Source organism: Odontomachus brunneus, unplaced genomic scaffold (genome assembly GCF_010583005.1).
Source record: "Odontomachus brunneus isolate Ranch 3 - 2012 unplaced genomic scaffold, Obru_v1 Obru_scaffold_115, whole genome shotgun sequence".
NCBI lineage: Eukaryota > Metazoa > Arthropoda > Insecta > Hymenoptera > Formicidae > Odontomachus > Odontomachus brunneus.
Window position 1 is genome coordinate 178,950 of NW_022639565.1, and position 20,792 is coordinate 199,741.

General features: G+C 39.8%; 1 protein-coding gene across 4 annotated transcripts in view; it reads left to right on the forward strand.

Annotated features, from left to right (window-relative positions):
- Positions 1–10,883, forward strand: part of LOC116849400 (homeotic protein distal-less) — a 100,799-nt gene extending 89,916 nt beyond the window's left edge. For 3 of the 4 annotated variants that reach the window (XM_032826529.1, XM_032826527.1, XM_032826531.1), the window contains exons 3-5: positions 2,021–2,192; positions 3,477–3,789; positions 5,368–10,883. In XM_032826529.1, the coding sequence (XP_032682420.1) occupies positions 2,021–2,192; positions 3,477–3,789; positions 5,368–5,386 (504 nt within the window). In that variant the 3' untranslated portion in view covers positions 5,387–10,883. Of the gene's footprint in view, positions 1–2,020; positions 2,193–3,476; positions 3,794–5,367 lie in introns of those variants that run through there. The other variant, XM_032826530.1, reaches the window with a different exon arrangement.
- Positions 10,884–20,792: the final 9,909 nt, after the last annotated feature.

Consider the following 20,792-nt stretch of genomic DNA (forward strand, 5'->3'; position numbering starts at 1 on the left):
CTCGTAGTTTCAGTGGCGTATCAAGAGGATAATTTATAAATTTATTATTTATCGAGCAAAAAATTATGTTTTTATATATTTATTTCATTATCTAAGTAATGAATGTTAATTTGAGGCGAAGTTAAGATGTTAAGATACATATACACAACGGAATATATACAATACGGAAAATATTAATAGTTTTTTTTAATGCTTCATTTGTCAGTTTATCTGATGCAGTATTCATCAGTTTATCTGATAGAGATGCACGGAGTATTACTATAAATTATACTTTCCACCACTGTGTTTTCCAAACAAAATGGTCAATAATCTTGAATAATATTATGCATAATGTCAGTACATTGGTTTTTAATATTACAGTAGTTTTTCGTTAAAATTATAATATTAATTTACAAGCAATTAAAAATTAAGTGCGCGAACTGTACGGAATATGTATAAAAAGTGCCAACTTTAGTTTAAAATATTCCAACTCTCGAATGATCAATCTTTTTCAATTGCACGAGCAGTTATACAATATTTCAATTTATATGTAGTGCAAGTTCCAGTAAATTCTTAACAAACTCATTTTGCCTTACGATCTCCTGAAACGAAATATAACACTTGTTATAAAACAAAAGAAAAATATCACTCCGTCAGGACAGGAGCGTACAGAAAGGAGTCTTGGACGGTGGAATTTGTTTCGTGAAACAACTCCGGCGGTATGTACGTCCAAACATATGGCTTCGGTTCGGGCTGTCGTGCGAAACGCGAATATACCTCGCGTAATTCCTATATGCGTATACACTTAGCTCCGCGAGGCAAGGTTACGTAAGATTGAGCAGCGCGTCACGTGCATGCGGTGCATGTATGCGATACGGAGACAAAAAATACCGCATGTGCAATCCTAGCGGTTGCGCACGCGCACCGGTATCCGCGCCGCAGGACTACGAAGCCGCCGTCACTGCGGTTCTATGCATCGCATAGGCAAAAGAAACGGCGATTACGAAACGACGAGCGTTCTTTTTTTTATTTCATCTTTGCCGCCGAGTCTAACCCGGCAGTATGGAGCGATGATGCGAGGCATCAGATTAGATTGAAGCATGCTTGCGCATCGCAGTTTGCAAAATATGTTTCTATCCGCGACTGTGCGGATCGATAGGTTTTATATCTCGGTTGTTATATTCTCTCTCTGGTGACTTTATATTATAATAATTAAAAATGACACCATTCTTTTTTTTAATTACTCAAGGTTTAATTACTCAAGGACAAGATATGAATCGATACGATAACTATAATAATTAACATATATAGTAATTTATGACGTGCGTTAAAAATGCGCTGTAAATCTTGCAATTTCCTATGTATAGTCGAACGTCGCAATATTGAAAATATGAGGTGTGAGGTAATTCATGTAAAAAAATATGTTGATTACAAATCATAAGAAGTATACTATAACGCTTATGATTTATTAATCCTTCAATGCATGAATATTCAAATCCTTGAATCCATGTGCGGGTTTAAGGAAATAATATGACAAACAATCTTGAATACTTATGAAAATACAAATATAATGAATATTAATATTAGTAAATATTCAACAAGTCGTCTCTCTCTCTCTCTCTTTCCCTCTTTTTCTCTCTCTCACTCGCTCACTCACTCACTCACTCACTCACTCACTCATTCACTTATTCACTCACTCACTCACTCACTCACTCACTTATTCACTCACTCATTCATTCCCTCTTTCTCTCTTTCTCTCTTCCCCTTATTATCCTTTTATATCTATTCATAATATCTTTTTGTTGCCAAAGAGTTCCGCGTATCCCTTTTGCCATTTAATATTTTTGAAAAGTTGACAAAAGTTACTTTCATTATTATAATAAGATAAGAGAGACTCGCATTTATAATAATGCCGCTTTTGTATTCATTGTCGCTATTCCTAAAACCGAATCAGACTATGTTGGATACATGGCGCCTAACATAATTCTTTTTCTCTATACCTACAAACATATATCTCAAATGTCGTGCTTTCTCATTACAGGTGAAGATCTGGTTTCAAAATAGGAGGAGTAAATATAAGAAGATGATGAAAGCGGCGCAGCAGGGAGGAGGTGGTGGCGGCGGGCAGCACGGCAATCTTTTAGCAGGTGGAACTGCTCTACCTGGAGGACCATCCCCTCAGCCAGGACAACCCGGAAGTCTCATGCAAGGAGGTGAGTCCATCACTGTTGCGGGTCAAATATATATATATATATATATATATATGTGTGTGTCGATGAATTAAGTTCGAAATAATTACGACAAGCAACTTCTTTTATTGCAAAATTACCCTGTGTCTCAGGGGCCGCGTGTTTGGATGGGTCTTATGGATGATCGGATCGCTTTTATGATCGACTGATCTATTTTCGTCTGCTTGATCGCGCATTTTTAATCGAGCGAATGTCCACGGACGTTAATTGAATGTCACCGGCGAACGCGCGCGATGATTGCTTGGCTGACGGGGCTGCTCCATCACTTACCGCATCACCGTCGCAATTTCCGCAATCGCCGTTTCGCTCCGTAATTACAAAACTAATATTCCGATGCAATTTTCACGGGCCGCATTTTCCATCTCGCGAATACTTTGCCACCGCCCGTGTCGGCTGTCGCTAACGACGGTACCACTTTCAATGCTGCTCTCTTTCTCGGTCTCTTTCTGCGGCTAACGGTAATCCGCAATCTGCCTTGTGAGTTATTTATTTAGAAATACACATCGTGAAAGACGCAACCGATATAATTAGCCTCTTGAGAAATTTCTTTCGCTGGGAATGCCTTACGGCGCAACAAAATTTATCATTGTGACGCCCGTTATAATTCCAATCCGTCGGTATGTCTTCATCATATACAGACTAACGTGCAAAATAAGTTTTCTTTTATCTATATCTTTCCTTATATCTTCCTAATATTTTATTTGAGCGTTGTAAGAATTTGAAAGAGCAGATGTTAATGAGACTAAACATGTTCTTTATAATGCACCTTAATGTATTAAGAAGCACGTCCCCTCGTGCCTTGCGCTTAAGAGAGAATAGCGTCAAGGTGATACCGGGTTTCGGAAAAGATAAAAATCAGAACACTTCTAAATGGCAGAATGTCACGAAAGCCTGACGTAGAGAGAAAGACGGAGATGAACTATATATGCATACCCCATTCCGCGAACAGACCTCAACTTTAAAGCCAACCCGACACGTCGACGCCGTGGAATCGAACGCCCCGCGATCGTCCTGGAAACTCTTTCCCGGCCCGAAGCAACCACCAGATGCATTAGCGCACAATGCCGAGCGCGGAGAGTTCCCCCGCGCGATTAATACAATTTACGACGCCGGTCCCATTCAGGCACACGCAGCTGCATGTGCAGTAACGCGCGCGACTGAATGCGACGGCGGCGGCGACGGTAGCGCGGCACACCCGCCGAGATCCGGAGCACTCTGAAACGGTTCTCGGTTCGCGTTGTGTTTCAGGGGGCGGAAGTTCCGTGTCGGGCAGCCCAACGACGGGTTATCTCGGCGGCATGGGTGGCGGGGGTGGCGGTCACACCCCTGGGAGCTCGAGTCCCGGAAGTGAGATGTCGCCTCAGCACAACGAAAGCCCACCGGCACCCTCCTGGCCGGGCGAGATGAAGCACCATCCGCATCCTCACGCGCCACCCCATACCCACCATCATCCGCATACGCCTGGACATCATCCACCACCACCGCCACCGCCGCCGCATCACGCGGGTTACATGCCGCAGTATTCCTGGTACCAGGCGGACCCTAATCCCGGATTACTCACGTAAGTGCCGAATTCGAATGGATCTATGCCAACGGCGGCTTGATGCATTGCCGTACACACGGAAAAATACATACTGCATTCGTGTGAATGTTACTTCGTTTCGAGAGTACCTTATAAGAGTTTATATATCCGTAAATCTATCAAGTTTATCATCCAATTTATTCTGAATCGTAATGAGTTCATCGATTCAATCAAGAATATTAAATCAAGAGGAAAAACTCGGTTTGCTTACTACATAGAGTCGAGCCAAATTTTCTTTCAATGAAATTTTACAATATTCTTGTAAATATTTATTCTTGGAATAAAATCTTCTTTTCAATGCATGAAACATGAGTTTCGAGTGTATAAAACATCAAAAATTTCTGATGTTTTAAGACTATTATCAAGAAAATATCCTTTGTTGAAGATAATCGTTATTTAAAAGAATAGAAGCAAACGATCAGTTTCTTTTAGCAATAAAATGATATTTTTCTGTGTGTATAGATTTATATATTTATCAATCATAATTTTTCGTTGTCAAGGAGTTCCTTCTCCATATCTCATGTAATATCTTTAAAAAGCTGACGAAAGTTACCTTCATTGTTATAATGGAACATATTAATAAGATATATAATGAGATACATAGACTGTGCCTACTTGTTTGAAGATATGATTTGAAGGACAGCTATATTCTCCTTCCAATGTCCACAGGAATTCTATCTTTGTCTAGCTTGACTTCTATTGGAGAAAGCTAGACGTCCAATAGAAATCAAGCTAGGCAAAAATAGAATGCCTGCACTAACAGAATATCATTTTCTGCTCGGGTCGTAGCCTCTCGTATAACGCTCAGTCTATGTAAATAAGTCTATATGCATTGCCTTTGGAAATTAGAGAGAAGGAGAGGAAGGTTATTGCGGAATTAATAAAGTTATTAGTATTCAATTTTTTTCTAGAATGTGTTCATGCGCGGAAGATTGAGAGAAGTCGTGTGCAGCATGCAGCACCTATTGAGCTTAAGTCATTTATGTGCAATGAAGGAATAAATAGTACTTTTTGTAATACAATGTATGTTCGTAGTTGAATACATCTTCGTCATTGTAACAGTCGTAACTCACATCGACTATTGATACAAGTATGAGGAAAAACTGAATGATATTTCTATATTTAATCGCAGATATTTTCAACTTGAAATCAAAGTGAGCCGCGTCAATCAACGCGCCTCAACGTAATAAACTGGTACTGCCAGTCATGTGTCCCTTTGGGACATGTGGGACATTTCTTCTATTCACTGAGAACTAACATGACGCGACAAATTTACTTCACCCGCTTTGCCGTAATACTCATCACTCTGTAATTCCGGAAGCGTTTCAAAATTATCGCGTATCTCTTTAACAATATAATAACTATGAGAATCGACGTATATATGAGATGCGTAACGTGGCTCAGATATGTGAAATATATTCACACGGGACGGACATGTAAATTTATCGTCTTGAATAGTAGGTCGCGAATAATCTTCCAAAACGTCGCAAAATTATTGTTAATTGTATCGCTCACATTGACATTTACTAACTGTATGGATGTTTGTGCATTTTTCAGGGTATGGCCAGCAGTTTAACGAAGATGTCCATCGAACTGAGTTCAAGTGAACCATCTCTTCGTGGCACCGCGGACATACCAGCGCTCCTACCCCAAAGTGTGAATACGTGTAGCGCCTCTCGCGAGGAAAATTGAATGTTAATATTGTTTTTAATCGTCTAACGAAACCCGCGTACCGGTTTCCGTGCGGGCCGTCCGTCGAAGTGAGAGTAGTACGAACAGTGCGACGTCGTAATACACGTCTTTTAGCGAAATATTAATGATAATAACACTAATGATGATGCAGCCGCGAGTGCCGATCCTGGATTAGCAACGACATGTGTTGTCAACGAAGCAAAGCTCAAAGCTGACGAAGAGGACCGAGTGCGCAGCCAACGTTGGCTACTGACGGGGTCGTTGCCAAAAACCAGAAGTCATAAACGATACGCTCGTCGAGTGATTCTTGACCGATTAGTGACATACACGGTTTTGGTGCGCTTGTCGTTTTGTTGTGCCGCGGGATGTGTTTGAGCCGGCCGTTTCCTACTTCCGTCCTGCGAATCAACGTCGGTTGGAAGAAGAGAATGACAACATCGTCACATGTCGCACATGGCGAAGTAACGCTGTAAAAAAAGGAAAGAAAGAAAAAGTGATAGTGATGTCAGGTAATAGCGGTCACTACGTAAAATTGCGGGGAACCGACCGTTCGCGACGCTCATTCTTTGATGATCTACGGTCGTACGTTGGTGATCTTGAAGTTCGATTTACGAATCGGCGCATATTTGTAAAGCTACGCGTATGATTGAGTGATTGTCACGACTGTAACGCTTTTCGTGTTTGGCAAATAATCGTTGTCGCAGAAGTAAGAATCGTGAGGAATCTCTTTTCCGGGGATATATAAAACGGCTCGTCTATGTCTGTTCGTGTCGACTGTCGCGATTGCGTGCATCGGATCTGATTACAACGGTTAATTATAAGCGAAGATTGCCTCCAAATAATTATTTTCATTATGAAAATGTTGTTGTCCGCCGTTCGTCAAGCGTGGTATTGTGTACCGAGTTTACACGCTCGAGTTAATTGTTAATCAAATGAAACATTACACAATATAATTATTTTCTAGTAGAAAATATTCAATTGTGTGACGTTGCCATCGCAATTACGTGTTACCAAAAGTAATCCAATCGTCATTATTAGGTGTTAATTGGTTGTATTTGTATATCAGAAGCCTCAAACCCACGACCCGCTATAAAAAGCATTTCTTCGCCGATCAATTTTAACGTTTACTACGATTCGACATTTATACTTAATATAATTGACATTATTTTCAGCTATTCTCTCTGAGAGCTCGGAGCATCAAGTTTGAGACTTCTGATCTACAATTGTCGCTGTCATCTTCAGTCGCAATTATCTTTAGAACGAATCGATAAAATCCGTTGATCAAGGATTCTTGAGGAGTTATCATGGAACTATTTATGATCCCAATCGAAAACGCGAATTTTCGACCAACGTATTTCTGATCGCGATTTCGTCTGTATCTCTCTCTCTCTCTCCCTCTCTCTCTCTCTCTCTCTCTCTCTCTCTCTCTCTCTCTCTTTCTCTCTTTGCGCTCTTGTAAATCTCTGCTCAAGTTGGCTTACCACTGTTATACGATCAAACAAGTGGTAGCGATTTTCTGCAATCATGACACGTGACTAATCGCTTCTGCCTGATTGGGTTCATCGACATGTCTTGGTTTTCATTGAATTTCTTCGGCAGAGCGTATGTCGATATGAATTCTGACAGCCACAGGTAGGAAAGAGTAAATGTATATGGGATTGTTAAGCATCCTTTAAGCACCCTTTGAACATCCAACTGTTCATGTCACTTTCAGACACTAAGCTTAAGCTGCGGAAGTTTTATAGCGGAGGTTGCAGGAGATACGTACGAATGTTTGTCGAACAGCTGGCAAAATTCTTCCGATTAGAAGTCTCTTCGAATAGTTCCATTTTAACTCCCTTGCTCGGGTGATCTCAATTTAATTACGGATTCTCTCTCGGTTCTACATCGGTGTTGACGAATAAAGAATTTACTAGTGTGACAAATAAACATTATTTTCCGTCCTATTTGGACGAGACGAACTATTTGAACTCGCACAACACTCCCAACTACTCCCAAACTTAAGGATAATTAACAAGATCGGTGCGATAACGTAACGGTGTGGGCAAATTTCGTAAAGAAACGTCGCAACCTGAAAGTAATGGAAAGAACGCGGATCAAGTTTGAGATCACTGTCCCACATCCGATATTTGTCCGGTAATTGTGCCCTAGACAGGATTAACAAACCCTGGCAAACAACGGGACTAGGCCGGGATCCTTTCCAGTGCGACTCGCTCGAGCGATATTTTCGTCACCTTTCTGAACCAGGCCGGTTCGGCACGATCGTGCATCTCTAAAAACCAATTTCCATCTCCTCGCAAATGTCAATTGCTGATGACGTTAGGTCGGTCGATCCTTTGTGACAGTTACCCAACAACCGCGAGTGCAGCCGACCTACTTCGTGCGCGGGCTGGATCTCGCGTGATAGACAGAGAGGAATGACAGGATCGGCGAAGTTGCGCGGAACGGTAGATGGGGAGGAGAAGACGGGGGGAAAAAGAGAAACAACATTGCATAAACTCGTTGAGCAGTCGTTCCTCAAGGCGGTTGGAAGTAATGAAATCCTAATGACATTTTCGTGAGTCAAACGATCTCGGCAATCACGGTGGCTCGCTGTAATCACCGGTCCCTCCTTTCCGGATGAGGCAACCGGCCGGGGGCCTCCTCCGAAGAAGAGAGGAGAGGAATACGCGAGAGATGAACGGAGGAGCGACAGCTCGAGGGACGAACTGGAGAAAAAATCATTATCTCGACCGGCGACGCGCGGGACGCTGCCGACGTCTGAGCTCATTAAGAACTTCGAAAATCTAAGGAAAACGTTGCTTGGGTTTCGACTCCAATCGGTCGTTCGTGTATTGTAGTCCCTTTCGTAGCCAATACGCAGTCCCTCTTTAATCGCCATCAGTCTCAATGTATTTTATATAACGAATCAAACCCATCGGAAATTTTTATATTATAAAAGTAGTTTCAAAAATATTTATTTATTTATAGACCTTCGCGCTCATACCAAAAGCGTAATTTTATTAAATATAAATTTTGCGAGGGATGTATCTCATTGTTAATATATAAACTAGGCAAAAAAGTCCCCGATAAATGAATAACAAATTAAATGGAACAGTTTGCCGCAAAAATCTGAAGATGCAACTTCCAGTAGCAACGTCGAAATCTTTTTTAAATAGCGGTTATTTTTTTTCCGCCGCTGCAACAGCCTAAGCGTCGCGCTACGGGCTGGTCAAGTTGCGGGTGAACGAAGCGGTGGACTGTTTTACGCTGTTTCTTCCTTGCTATTCTTCGTCGGCCATATTGGGTCACCCTTGCCATCTTGCGTCGCGCAATATCTAGCTTTCCACAAGAGACGATGCCAAACCGCAAAAACAGCGGCTGCGGCTTGCGACCGCGGGAAACTGGGAGGGTCGGCGGGCCCCACCGCTGACCTACATCCACTGTCTCGTCGGTGCAACAATGGACGTCGTCTCATGAGAACGCGTAGTCCCGCAGAGTCCCTTTCCTTCCTGATTCTGCCTTTTTCTCCGCTCTGATTGATGTTACCGTTCGGCACATGTCGCGATGTACGCTGAAGCCGCCAGGCCTCACAGTTTCGCATATCCCAATTTCGGATATCTGCGTTGAGATACCCTAAATTCTGAAACATAGCTCACTTTGAACGAATTTTCTTATTCAAACTCGACATTAGGACATTTGAAAGTTTATAATGTATCCGCGGATTCAATCCTAAACGACAAAACGTATTTACAACAAGAGAAAATTCTCGCCTCAGTAGAAAAGCAGGAAGACAGAAGCCAGTCAGAAGCTCACGCTGGTGGAAAAGCAGAAGCAGCTGTCGATTACCACCTGACCACCTGCCTTTTTGTTTTCTGCTTTTCTGTCAAGGTGTGAATTCATCCTTAACATAGACATACGGGTTTCCGAAGCTCTCGAATATTGATTGGAGTCAACAATCGAGATAGTATGTGAGATCTCACGTAATGCACCCGCAATTCCGCCGGTTTTCCCGATTCCATCGGAATCGACGAAGACATCAGCACCGCGCAAGTCCGCGGCACGGAAACTCGCGGCGGAGTAGGCTGCTGGGGTCACCCCGTGGTGCACAAAGAGGACAGTACAAAACTAGCTTTAGCTAAAAAAAAAACTGCCCTTCCGCTCGTATATCGGCCGCGTTCGCTGCTGAACGCGATTATTACGTCACACGAAGTTTACGTAAAGTCTCGCGGCGAAAAAAGGTAGCCGAGCTGGAAGGTAGGCTACGTTCCGGGGATCGATGTCGTTGTGACGCAGAATTTCTACGTCGTGACGTCCGCGTCGTCGTCATCATCGTCAGGACGGCGCATGCGAAAGATGCGCTGGCGGTGACGATGACGGCGATTCGTGTTCCCCCGTGTATAATAATAAGTGCCGTTAGATTTAACCGCAAACCGCGCTGTGGAGAACTAGGAGGCACGGGACGGCCTTCTCGGACGGGTTCTTGCGTTTTGATTCGGTGCAATAAGAAGGCGTGTGCGTATATAATTTAAGACGAAACTCCCCTCAGTTCCTAAATTTCGTGTAAAGCCGGAAATGCGAAAAGCAGCGTAAAACAATTAGGCATGGTCGAAGTGGCGGCGCGCGTTCCGATCGATATTATCGAGACTGTCATTGAATTTCCAGAAAAGCAATCGTTCAGATAAAAAAAAAAGAATTATCTTTTTGCGCCGGAAATTTAGTTATTTGTTTTACATTAAGTCGATAGTATACAGTAACGGCTCGTATTAAAGAAAGAGAAGATATTGTCAAAAGATCATTTGTACTTTTCGATGAAAGTGATGTGCTCGCAGTTTCCAACAGATAACAGCATTAACTTCTGCGACGTAAGAATACGTCGATCCGACAGCATCGATGAAATATAATGTGCAAAACAACGCGACGCGTCCCACCTTTACCACGCTTTCATCGAATACGCAGACTATGACAACACCGCGCGCAAGGACGAATGTGAACTTAACGCGATCGAAGTATGCGTGTTATGTGTGTGTGTCTGTTGTGTATATGTGTTTGTATGCGCGTGTACATGGCGTGTGTATGTATGTATGTTTGGGCGTGTATGAGAAAGAAAGAGAGAGAGAGAGAGAGAGAGAGAGAGAGAGGGAGAAAGAATGACAAAAAGCGTAAAAAGTGTCCGTAGAATTTACTAGTGTTACTAGTCTCGGTGCAAGTCACCGGAGATCGATCGAGCTCGTCGATTAAGCTGAGAGATCGATCCCCGAACGCCTGTACATATTGCACTGGGGCCCTCTAGCGTGTAAGTGAATTTGTGTAAAATACGATATTGTGATAAGAATGTAAAGAGATACGAGGACGAGGGACAGAAAAAAAAAAACAAGAGAGAGGCCTAGAAAAATCGTCTATATACATATAGGATGTACACGGCAGACCCCGATTTAACGATTTTACCCAGTACCCTTGTACGGATATAGAATATTACGAGAACTAAAATACCTTAATTATGATTACTATTGTATAAAATATAAATAATAACTAATTAATTCAATTTAAAACATCGCCTTGTGATATCTCGCTTGTGTTCCTGTTCCGATACCCGTCCTTCAAGAATCCTTTCGCGATCGTTAATAACTTGATTTCAATGGAATCGTGCCTGCAAAGGTACACTGCAACAAATTTTGTGTTAAATTCAACACATTTCACACATGTCTCAATTTATTCACTCTAATTTTCGTGTTAATTTAATACTAATAGCAAATATGTTTAACCAAATAACATAACTTATATCTATACACTTTACATATAAAATGTCACCAACAATTCTATTTCGTATATTTGCATGTTAGATTATATTAGTATAACACTTATAAATGGCAAATTTGAGTTCAACGCGGAATAGTCAACGACAATATGTTCAATTAACACACAAATGTGTAAAAAATTTAACACGAAAATTTCCACAGAGATCTATTTGAATGGAAATACGAAATATTATTTATAGTGTAGGAGAAACGGGAAGGAAAAAAGGAAGAAGTGACCGGTGATTAATGCAGCGCATATCGAGAAGAAGCGATCGGTGATTAATGCAACGTATATACGTACGTCTTCCACGAACTGCCGCATTTTCGTGTAATGAGCGAACATTGACTCAATTATTCGATCATCTCCGAGTGAACGAGTACTCTCTCGCGCTGTCCCGATGGATGACGGTGTACTGGCGCTCTTTCCGCTCCTTCTCTCTTTGTTCAGCGACAGCCACCTGCCGCTCTAAAGCCAGCGTACGCATGCTCTACTTTTATGGATAACTGTACTCCTATCTTGCTCAAAGAGGAGGCACGTTGTATCCTGTATCTTCTCATGAGCTTCTATTCTTAAAGAAAACATCTCGCTCGAAAGCAGGAACAACCGCGTGCGTTGTGAATACGGTGTTTTGCGGAGATATTTTCTAATAAAAAACAAAATCAAAATCTTTCGTATAAAATAAATTAATATTTTCGTCTTTCAATCTATTCTATAGATCTCTTACTCAGCATATATTTTCTTCATTCTATTTTCATCTTACTTTTTCTTAATACAGAATAAAAATGTGTTTAAGTAAAGGCGACGTTTGAACTGAACCATGATTGAATACATTTATTTGAGGCTCATTCAGAGAAATACTTAACATCCAAGAAATGTGAAATAAAAACGTCTTCACTTCTCGGAGACAACAAGGTATCCCTATTTCAAGATCGGTCGGTCGCCACGCGCGACTAGATCTACTCGTCTGTGCGGGACTATGCGGCAGAAAAAGGTATGCCCCGGGATGAATACCGCGGGACCCTGTGGGCCCGTGGTTTCCAAACGTAAACTTATACTTATATATAGAGAAAAGAAAGAAAGGGAGAAAAAGGTGGAGGCCACCTCGGTATGACAATGCGAGGAGTCTCGCGGGCCTCACGAGAAACCTCGTGACGAAAGAGAGAGGATGAACAGACAAAAACGTATAATGGACACAATGCTCAATAAAGCTCTCTCGAGTCCTCGCTGGCGCCTACACTCGACCCGGCGAGTTTTCAAAAAGATTACGTCGAGTGGATGTTTATTTGCTCTCGGCTACCTTGAAGATATCATCGAGTCGAATTGGACTCATTGCAATCGCGTAAACCGATTTCTTGCTCACACAGAAACTCTGACGTTTTATGTTTCTTCGAGAATCACGTTTAATTTGTCAATGCTTTGCTTAATATGCGGAAAAGAAATAGAAAAATGTATTAATTTAATAGACAAGAAATACTCACATTTTTGCAAATGTCAAATTGAAGATGTCATGGTAATTAGGCGCAATTATGCTCATCTCAGGAAAAGATAAAAGCTATATGGCAGCTCGTTCAGACTGCGATGTCATTTGTTTACTCAATAAAGTAGATAGAAGAGCCGTACGATCGATTCAGGGCACTTTCTAGTTGTCGACGCGTACGGCAGATTTCAATAAAACTGGCAGATCTGGTCTAACGAGTCCGTCACTGAGCACTCTTAGCGTCATATTATCGCATTATGCACAAGCTCTTAACGGCAGACGCTCATATTTAGCACAGATATATTTACCCCCTATTACACACACATATACATCTATCTCCTGCCGATATAACTATCCCGATCAATTCTTGAATTGATGATTTATCTTGTTATTTTAATAGATTGAATTTTATTCTTCCTTGTGTTACAAGAATATGAGATTTACGTCATTTATAACTACATTAATACTTATGGCTGGTAACCTGTTAAACATATTAGATGTGTTATTTTACAGTAACTTCGTAATATTATTTGCGCTGATCTCATTATTATTATATTTTCATTATTATTATTATTACATTGTCTCTATCGGAGATCAAAAGAAAACGATACATTATTGCTATATGAAAATGAGTAGCGAAGCACAATATTATCATACAAGACACAAAATTTATGTTTTTTTTTTATCAAACGTTTCACGTGTTGTATATGTTAATATGGCATGGTAAATATTCATAATAATAATGATATGTTTGGATGTAAGATCTTTTCCGTCTTCTTGAGCGATTCCACTTTTCGATTTCCATGAATAATTTACCGTGAGTTACTCATTGGACGCGTTAACTTGGTAATATCGATGACTTTTATTTTCAATATCGTAGAAAATCCTTTTCCAAGTAACCATCAAGCCCGCGAGAACGTGCAACAACACGCAATCACTACACGAAAGCCAAAGTGCCCCAGAAATCCAGCGCCGCATACACGTTCCTCTTAACCTTCCCAATGTAAGTGTGGATAAGAACGCACGGACTTCGTGTAGTTCGCTTTATCGTGGCCGCAGATCGTGCCACCCGAGGGATTCGCCGCTCGACTGGAGTTGTCCGACTTTGAGCAATTAGCATTTAACCCACATCGAATTTCTTGCTCGCTGCTCCGTGAGCGATTCGTCCGCTAGACAATACGACTCTCGTGACCCGAGAGTTTGTGTTATGTCGATGATGTACGAGTTTTCGTGTGCGGGACATTTTTTATCCAAAGTAAGGAATAGCTTTTCTAAATAGCTCCTCGCTAATTGCCGTAATAATAATTGGCGATCGTGACCGAGATTGAAATATCTGCCACGTGAGACGAACGCCGATCGTGTTTTGGTTGTGGAACATTTGGGCAAGTATTTGTAGATCGCGAGAGAAAGTCTATATTTTCAGTCGTAAAAAATTGTACACTCATGAAAAATATTTATAACATTTTCCTCGTATAACGTCACGCGATCTTATTTTTCCTGTTACTTTATCGACATTTTTCGCAGTTTTCCTAAGAGTAAATACTGAGACGAACGCCGATCGTGTTTTGGTTGTGGAACATTTGGGCAAGTATTTGTAGATCGCGAGAGAAAGTCTACATTTTCAGTCGTAAAATCTCATAAAAATTGTACACTCATGAAAAATATTTATAACATTTTTCTTGTATAACGTCACGCGATCTTATTTTTCCTGTTACTTTATCGACATTTTCCGCAGTTTTCCTAAGAGTAAATACTGAAGAGACGAACGCCGATTGTATTTTGGTTGTGGAACATTTGGGCAAGTATTTGTAGATCGCGAGAGAAAGTCTACATTTTCAGTCGTAAAATCTCATAAAAATTGTACACTCATGAAAAATATTTATAACATTTTTCTTGTATAACGTCACGCGATCTTATTTTTCCTGTTACTTTATCGACATTTTCCGCAGTTTTCCTAAGAGTAAATACTGAAGAGACGAACGCCGATTGTATTTTGGTTGTGGAACATTTGGGCAAGTATTTGTAGATCGCGAGAGAAAGTCTACATTTTCAATAGTAAAATCTCACAAAAATTGTACACTCATGAAAAATATTTATAACATATTTCCCTCGTGTAACGTCACGCGATCTTATTTTTCCTGTTACTTTATCGACATTTTCCGCAGTTTTCCTAAGAGTAAATACTGAAGAGACGAACGCCGATTGTATTTTGGTTGTGGAACATTTGGGCAAGTATTTGTAGATCGCGAGAGAAAGTCTACATTTTCAATAGTAAAATCTCACAAAAATTGTACACTCATGAAAAATATTTATAACATATTTCCCTCGTGTAACGTCACGCGATCTTATTTTTCCTGTTACTTTATCGACATTTTCCGCAGTTTTCCTAAGAGTAAATACTGAAGAGACGAACGCCGATTGTATTTTGGTTGTGGAACATTTGGGCAAGTATTTGTAGATCGCGAGAGAAAGTCTACATTTTCAATAGTAAAATCTCACAAAAATTGTACACTCATGAAAAATATTTATAACATATTTCCCTCGTGTAACGTCACGCGATCTTATTTTTCCTGTTACTTTATCGACATTTTTCGCAGTTTTCCTAAGAGTAAATACTGAGACGAACGCCGATCGTGTTTTGGTTGTGGAACATTTGGGTAAGTATTTGTAGATCGCGAGAGAAAGTCTACATTTTCAGTCGTAAAATCTCACAAAAATTGTACACTCATGAAAAATATTTATAACATATTTCCCTCGTGTAATGTCACGCGATCTTATTTTTCCTGTTACTTTATCGACATTTTCCGCAGTTTTCCTAAGAGTAAATACTGCATCGCGATTATTTCATAAATCAATTAGCGTACATGCGCGTGTAGCGCCACACAGAAGAGAATTATATTACCACGTAAGGGTCAGGAAGAGACGAGGCTCGACCTCGTAAGACGGCCGACGATATTGAATAAACAAACGAACGAGTGGGAGGCGGCGGAAGTGGCGGATATTAAGGTCTTCGTGACGGAACTTAGCTCATATTATAGCGAGACGAGTGAGGAGGTCTCCTAGTCTGGTCGATCTAATTCTATTATTTCGTCCTCTCGTTCCACTACAAACGACATTCCTCGTGCGCGTTGAGAATCATTGTTGGCGTAGTTAAGCTGTTTCAAATGATGCTATCTTGAAGTGAAGCATCTTGAGTTACGTAGGTTAAATTAAAAGACACTTTTTTTAACTTTGCTCATAGAATCTCATCTTTGAAACTTTTCTTAAAATATACTATTTAAGAATTTTGCTAAAAATGCATTTACGTGTAATTACATATTATCATATGTTATCGCATCTCTTAAGTCATGCAGCTATTTGTTAAACTAACGTGTACCTTTTTGAATACCTAAGTTTAGTATGTCAGTAATAACAAAGTTACATTCAAAAGAATTGTGATAAATATAACATGATATATATTTCCAACTTTCACCGGACTGATTTTCCTTTGCTCAGTAATCTCTAAAATCATATTGTTCATATTAAAGTCCATGAGAAGATAGTTTTACAATTGTATATACAAATGCATATTACTGATAAACAGAATTCATTAACAATTTTAATAGGTAACGAATAAGTATATTCTCACACTGAAGGTTCGCTTTCTCATTAGGAAAATGTAAAAAATTATATTTCTCTATGTAAAACATTTTTTCCTCCAAGACAATCATTACTCAACGACTCGAGTAACGAAAGGTCGGCCGAACTGTTGTAGTTCCAGGTGGTGGACTTGCACGGTGCAGAATCACAAAGGTCTAAAGGAACCAGACGCACAGAACTCCGCCCAACGTATCAGTTGTCTCATAAGGGTTGCAGGCACGCGCGCATGGCACACGAGTGCGCGTGTATAGTAACGGAACTCGTACAGTTCCATGCAGACTCAAGGGTAAATTCGTTAATATTTATGCGCTCTCACAATGATCAATTATCCGTTCCGCCATATCAAGCACGACACATGTTGTTTACTAGAAATCGAGAGGAGAGACAGACCTTGTCGCACGTTATTTTACATTTAGAGAGATTCATGGAGACTGTTTAAAAGTTAAATGAAAGCGCTGTTTTAAAAACATTCAGCATTTACATATGCGAATGCAAAATAACTCGGGATGAACGCGCCATCGTTAGAAGCGCGTTTAATACGTTACTTTTTTGTACGATTCTATTAAACGTATTTTATTTGTCGGTATATAGCCGTCATTCATAGCCATCATTAAAATAATTAAGTCACATTTCATTAACGTTCATTAAGAAACCAGCGATAATCTTACTGGCTCTCGCCACGTCCTTTTTAGTACACTGGATCCCATCTGCGTATTTTTTACCATCTAATGAAGCGATAAATGCACAAACTCTAAACTCCTTTCATGTGTAAGTACACTTTACACTGACAATTATTTTTTTAATTTGTTTCATATTACTTAGTGCAAAAAGATTTTGTGCCATTATCTATTATTGAATCTTAAACACATCCTAAAATGGACTGAAAAATTTTGATTACGAGGTAAATTACAGTCGAGATCGATCGATTCCATTTGTGCACAAATTCAGCACAAGTCGTGGCGTACTATTACCTCAAAAGTCCAAACGGCCGGACTTGCTGTAACTTTGTAAAGTCAAGTGGAAGTACCTTTGAAAGGTTTCCTTTGAATGTTCCCTTGGCAGTAAGAAAGGATCAAAGGATTAGCGCGCAAATTTCAAGGAGCCAACTTTCTTGAGAATTTAGGACGACACGAGCCTAACGTCTCTCTTCAGGTCAACTCTCGAGAATCTACCTGTCAGGCAGAACCATGCAAAATAAACAGATTTGTAGGAAACTCGGCTCTCACTCGACGGTAATGGTAAAGCAAAACCATGAAACGGCGCAAAAGAAGCGTAAAGTCCGTTAGACGGTAGGCGTGCGCCCAACCCTCCTGACCCACTCTCGAGCGAGTCATTTTGGGAAAAGGTTGGTGACACTAATCTGACATTAACAGACATGCCGATAACCTTAAATCTTATGTAGCGAAAAGTCTAGACACGAAGACAGAGCGTATCAGCCAACGGATCGCGGGATCTATCGAACCTATCAGGCACAGAAATATATCTACGAAAATTATTTGAATCCCCTGTATTTACCTATCAAATGTTAATAAAACGATAATATATAGTGTTGCATCATGTTTACAATAAGATTGAATGAATAGAAAAATTCTGTCAGCAAGCAGCGTTAATTTCCACTTAAAATGTGATGTTTACAATATAATTATGTTGATGTTTACAATATAATTTTAAAGTTCACTCAGGGGGGGAGATAATTCCGTAGATTTTTTTCTGAACAAGGTTATTTTGTGTATTCCCTGTAAGAAAAAACTTCACTTATATCTCTGAAGTTCAAACTATACTTTTCAAGTGGAAACAGATTGAAATGTAAACCTAAGGGTAGGGGAAAAAGAAAGTGAACGTGATGTGCGGCGAACATGTGAATAATTTATTGGAAGTTAAGGTGGATTGCGTTTTTAGGGGAGCGTATTGTGGAGGAGGAATCGGCGGAGAAGACTGGTGTAATTTTTTTATTAGTAATTACTCGCGAAAGACTATAAGATCAGAACGTATCGTATAATTGAACGGTTGCCATCCGCTGATTCATGTTTCGTCATATTCAAATAAGCAAAAAAATTATCGATCATCAACAACTACGACAATGATATCGGCTACTGTACAGAAGCAATAACAACGTATTATCGTATCAAAGAAGAAATTAGAATCAGACTCTCTGAAAATACACTTTGTATATGTATATCTATATTTGTTACTTGTATATGAATTTTGCACATGTATATTTATTATCTGTTAATTTGCATATAAAAATAAATTACCTGCTCAAAAAACATTTAAATGGCAAAATTTTGTTACTTATAATAAGATTTGTTTCATGAAATTTTTATTAATGTAGAACATATTTGACTTATTTTAATAAATTTTCACTAATGTAGAACGTATTTGATATAAACAATTCAAAATTAACAAAGCTAGTAAAAATATCCTTGATTAAATAAAAATGTGAAAATTCGGTAATATTTGCCAGTACGAATTCACAATGTATAGCATTGTTCACCCAAGTTTTAACAGCTGGATTGTGCATAAACTTCAACGGTTCCTTTTAGGGTCTAACTTTGACGGCGCTTGCAAATGCGAAAAACGCCTCGAGGTTACTCATGGCAGCCAGAGTTCACGCCCCCGGTGTCTCGGATACAATCGCGAGGGGGTCGCGTCAGAAGAGAGGGTAGCGAGAAAAAAGCGGCGCGTACTGCCGATAAAAAAGCCACCCCGTAGCAGAGGGTGCACTGGGGTTTGCTTTACAATGTGGGAGGAAATCCACGTACGATCGAAAGCATTTTTTCGTCCAGCCTGTTCTTCTCCCCTCGCTGTCTTGTGTCTTTTCCTTGCGAGCTCCCAACTGCAAGTCGTGCGTTTTATTGTACCGGGTACTTCCGGTGTAATCTGATATTGCCCGCGCGCTCTCGTGGACGCATTGACATTAATTTATAAAATATTCGTGGTGACACCCGTCCGTTAATCCCCCACTTTCGAACACGCCCTTCCAGGAGGCAAGATCAATTTTCAGCCGAGTGCGGACTGTGGAGAACAGACGTCTGTTCTTTATTTCTATATATTTAAACTGTGAGAAAAGAAAGTGATAATTTTTAATTGCGGACAACAAACAATCTCAATTATTTATATTAATTCAACTTGTCATAATTTAAAATAATAATGTAATAATAAGTTATCGACCTCTCTAATTGATGTACGGATCAATTACTGGTCTATTCTTACATTTAATATATCTGATTTAATGTTTATTTCTTCCAAGATAGAATTTAATAAGATAATTGTTTTTTGGCATTAAATATATACTATATATAAACAGATAGTATCGAGTGAATGATTTTAATATGTATAAATAGGAGAGTTTGTCAGTAAGATCAAAAGCTGACAACCAAGAAATAGCTACCCTTATGGTCACGTGATAACTCATAAGAATAGTGTCGGATCACTGTTTCAACCTATCATCGCCTCCGATTTCAAGGGTCGAATGGCACGCGTCAACCCCAAAGAAGTTGCGCCTCTAAGCCTTTGTTGCACGCACGTGGCGCGTGCTTCGTTTTACATCCCGACCCCCTGGTCTAGTATTATATTTACGAATATAAGAGCTAACGAGATTAAAGCGAATTTGCTACGATATCAGTAAAAACATCAAAGGTAGCGACAGTATTGTTTATTCGTTCCCATTTGAGGGATATAGAAATGGTGGAGTGAAGTCTCTTATTTTTAATTAATTAATCTGTTCCCCATATATATATTTTTTGCTTTGTGCAATTATTTGTTTTCTGACTATTTAATAATTGCGCTATTGTATGAATATATTGATGATTTTACATCATTTTCCAAATGCACATGTAACATAGAATGTGCTGTACATAGATGCGATAAAATCTATATTTAATCCAGGTAGACATTTGCATTCAGTTATAATTCCACATAGCTACGCAGCCGCATGCTTATTAACATTCTTCCTACAGGTTATGGAATATTAAAAGAGACAAGGAAGAATATTTATGGCGGCATATCTATACGTATGCATAGATTCATCTTATCATTCAACAGACTCTAATTAATAAGCCGCGCAAAGAAGTGTACGAAGTGCTCGTGGCTGAAGTGCTGGACGGAAAGGTCGTACTTTTTTTGTCTTCTCGATAATGTATCGTTAACATTCAAGTGCGAACATATTCAATATTCAACTGCATTACGTAAGCGCTTCGCTCACACATACATACCACAATAAAAGAATGTTATCGAAAATGTTTTCTCTATACTATAAGAATAGAGTTACTTTTCATGTATGTGAAGTATATGATATTTCTTCCACTACATCTCCTATATATCCTATATCTTTTTTCTTTCGAGTTTTCTTTCTCTCTCTCTCTCTCTCTCTCTCTCTCTCTCTCTCTCTCTCTCT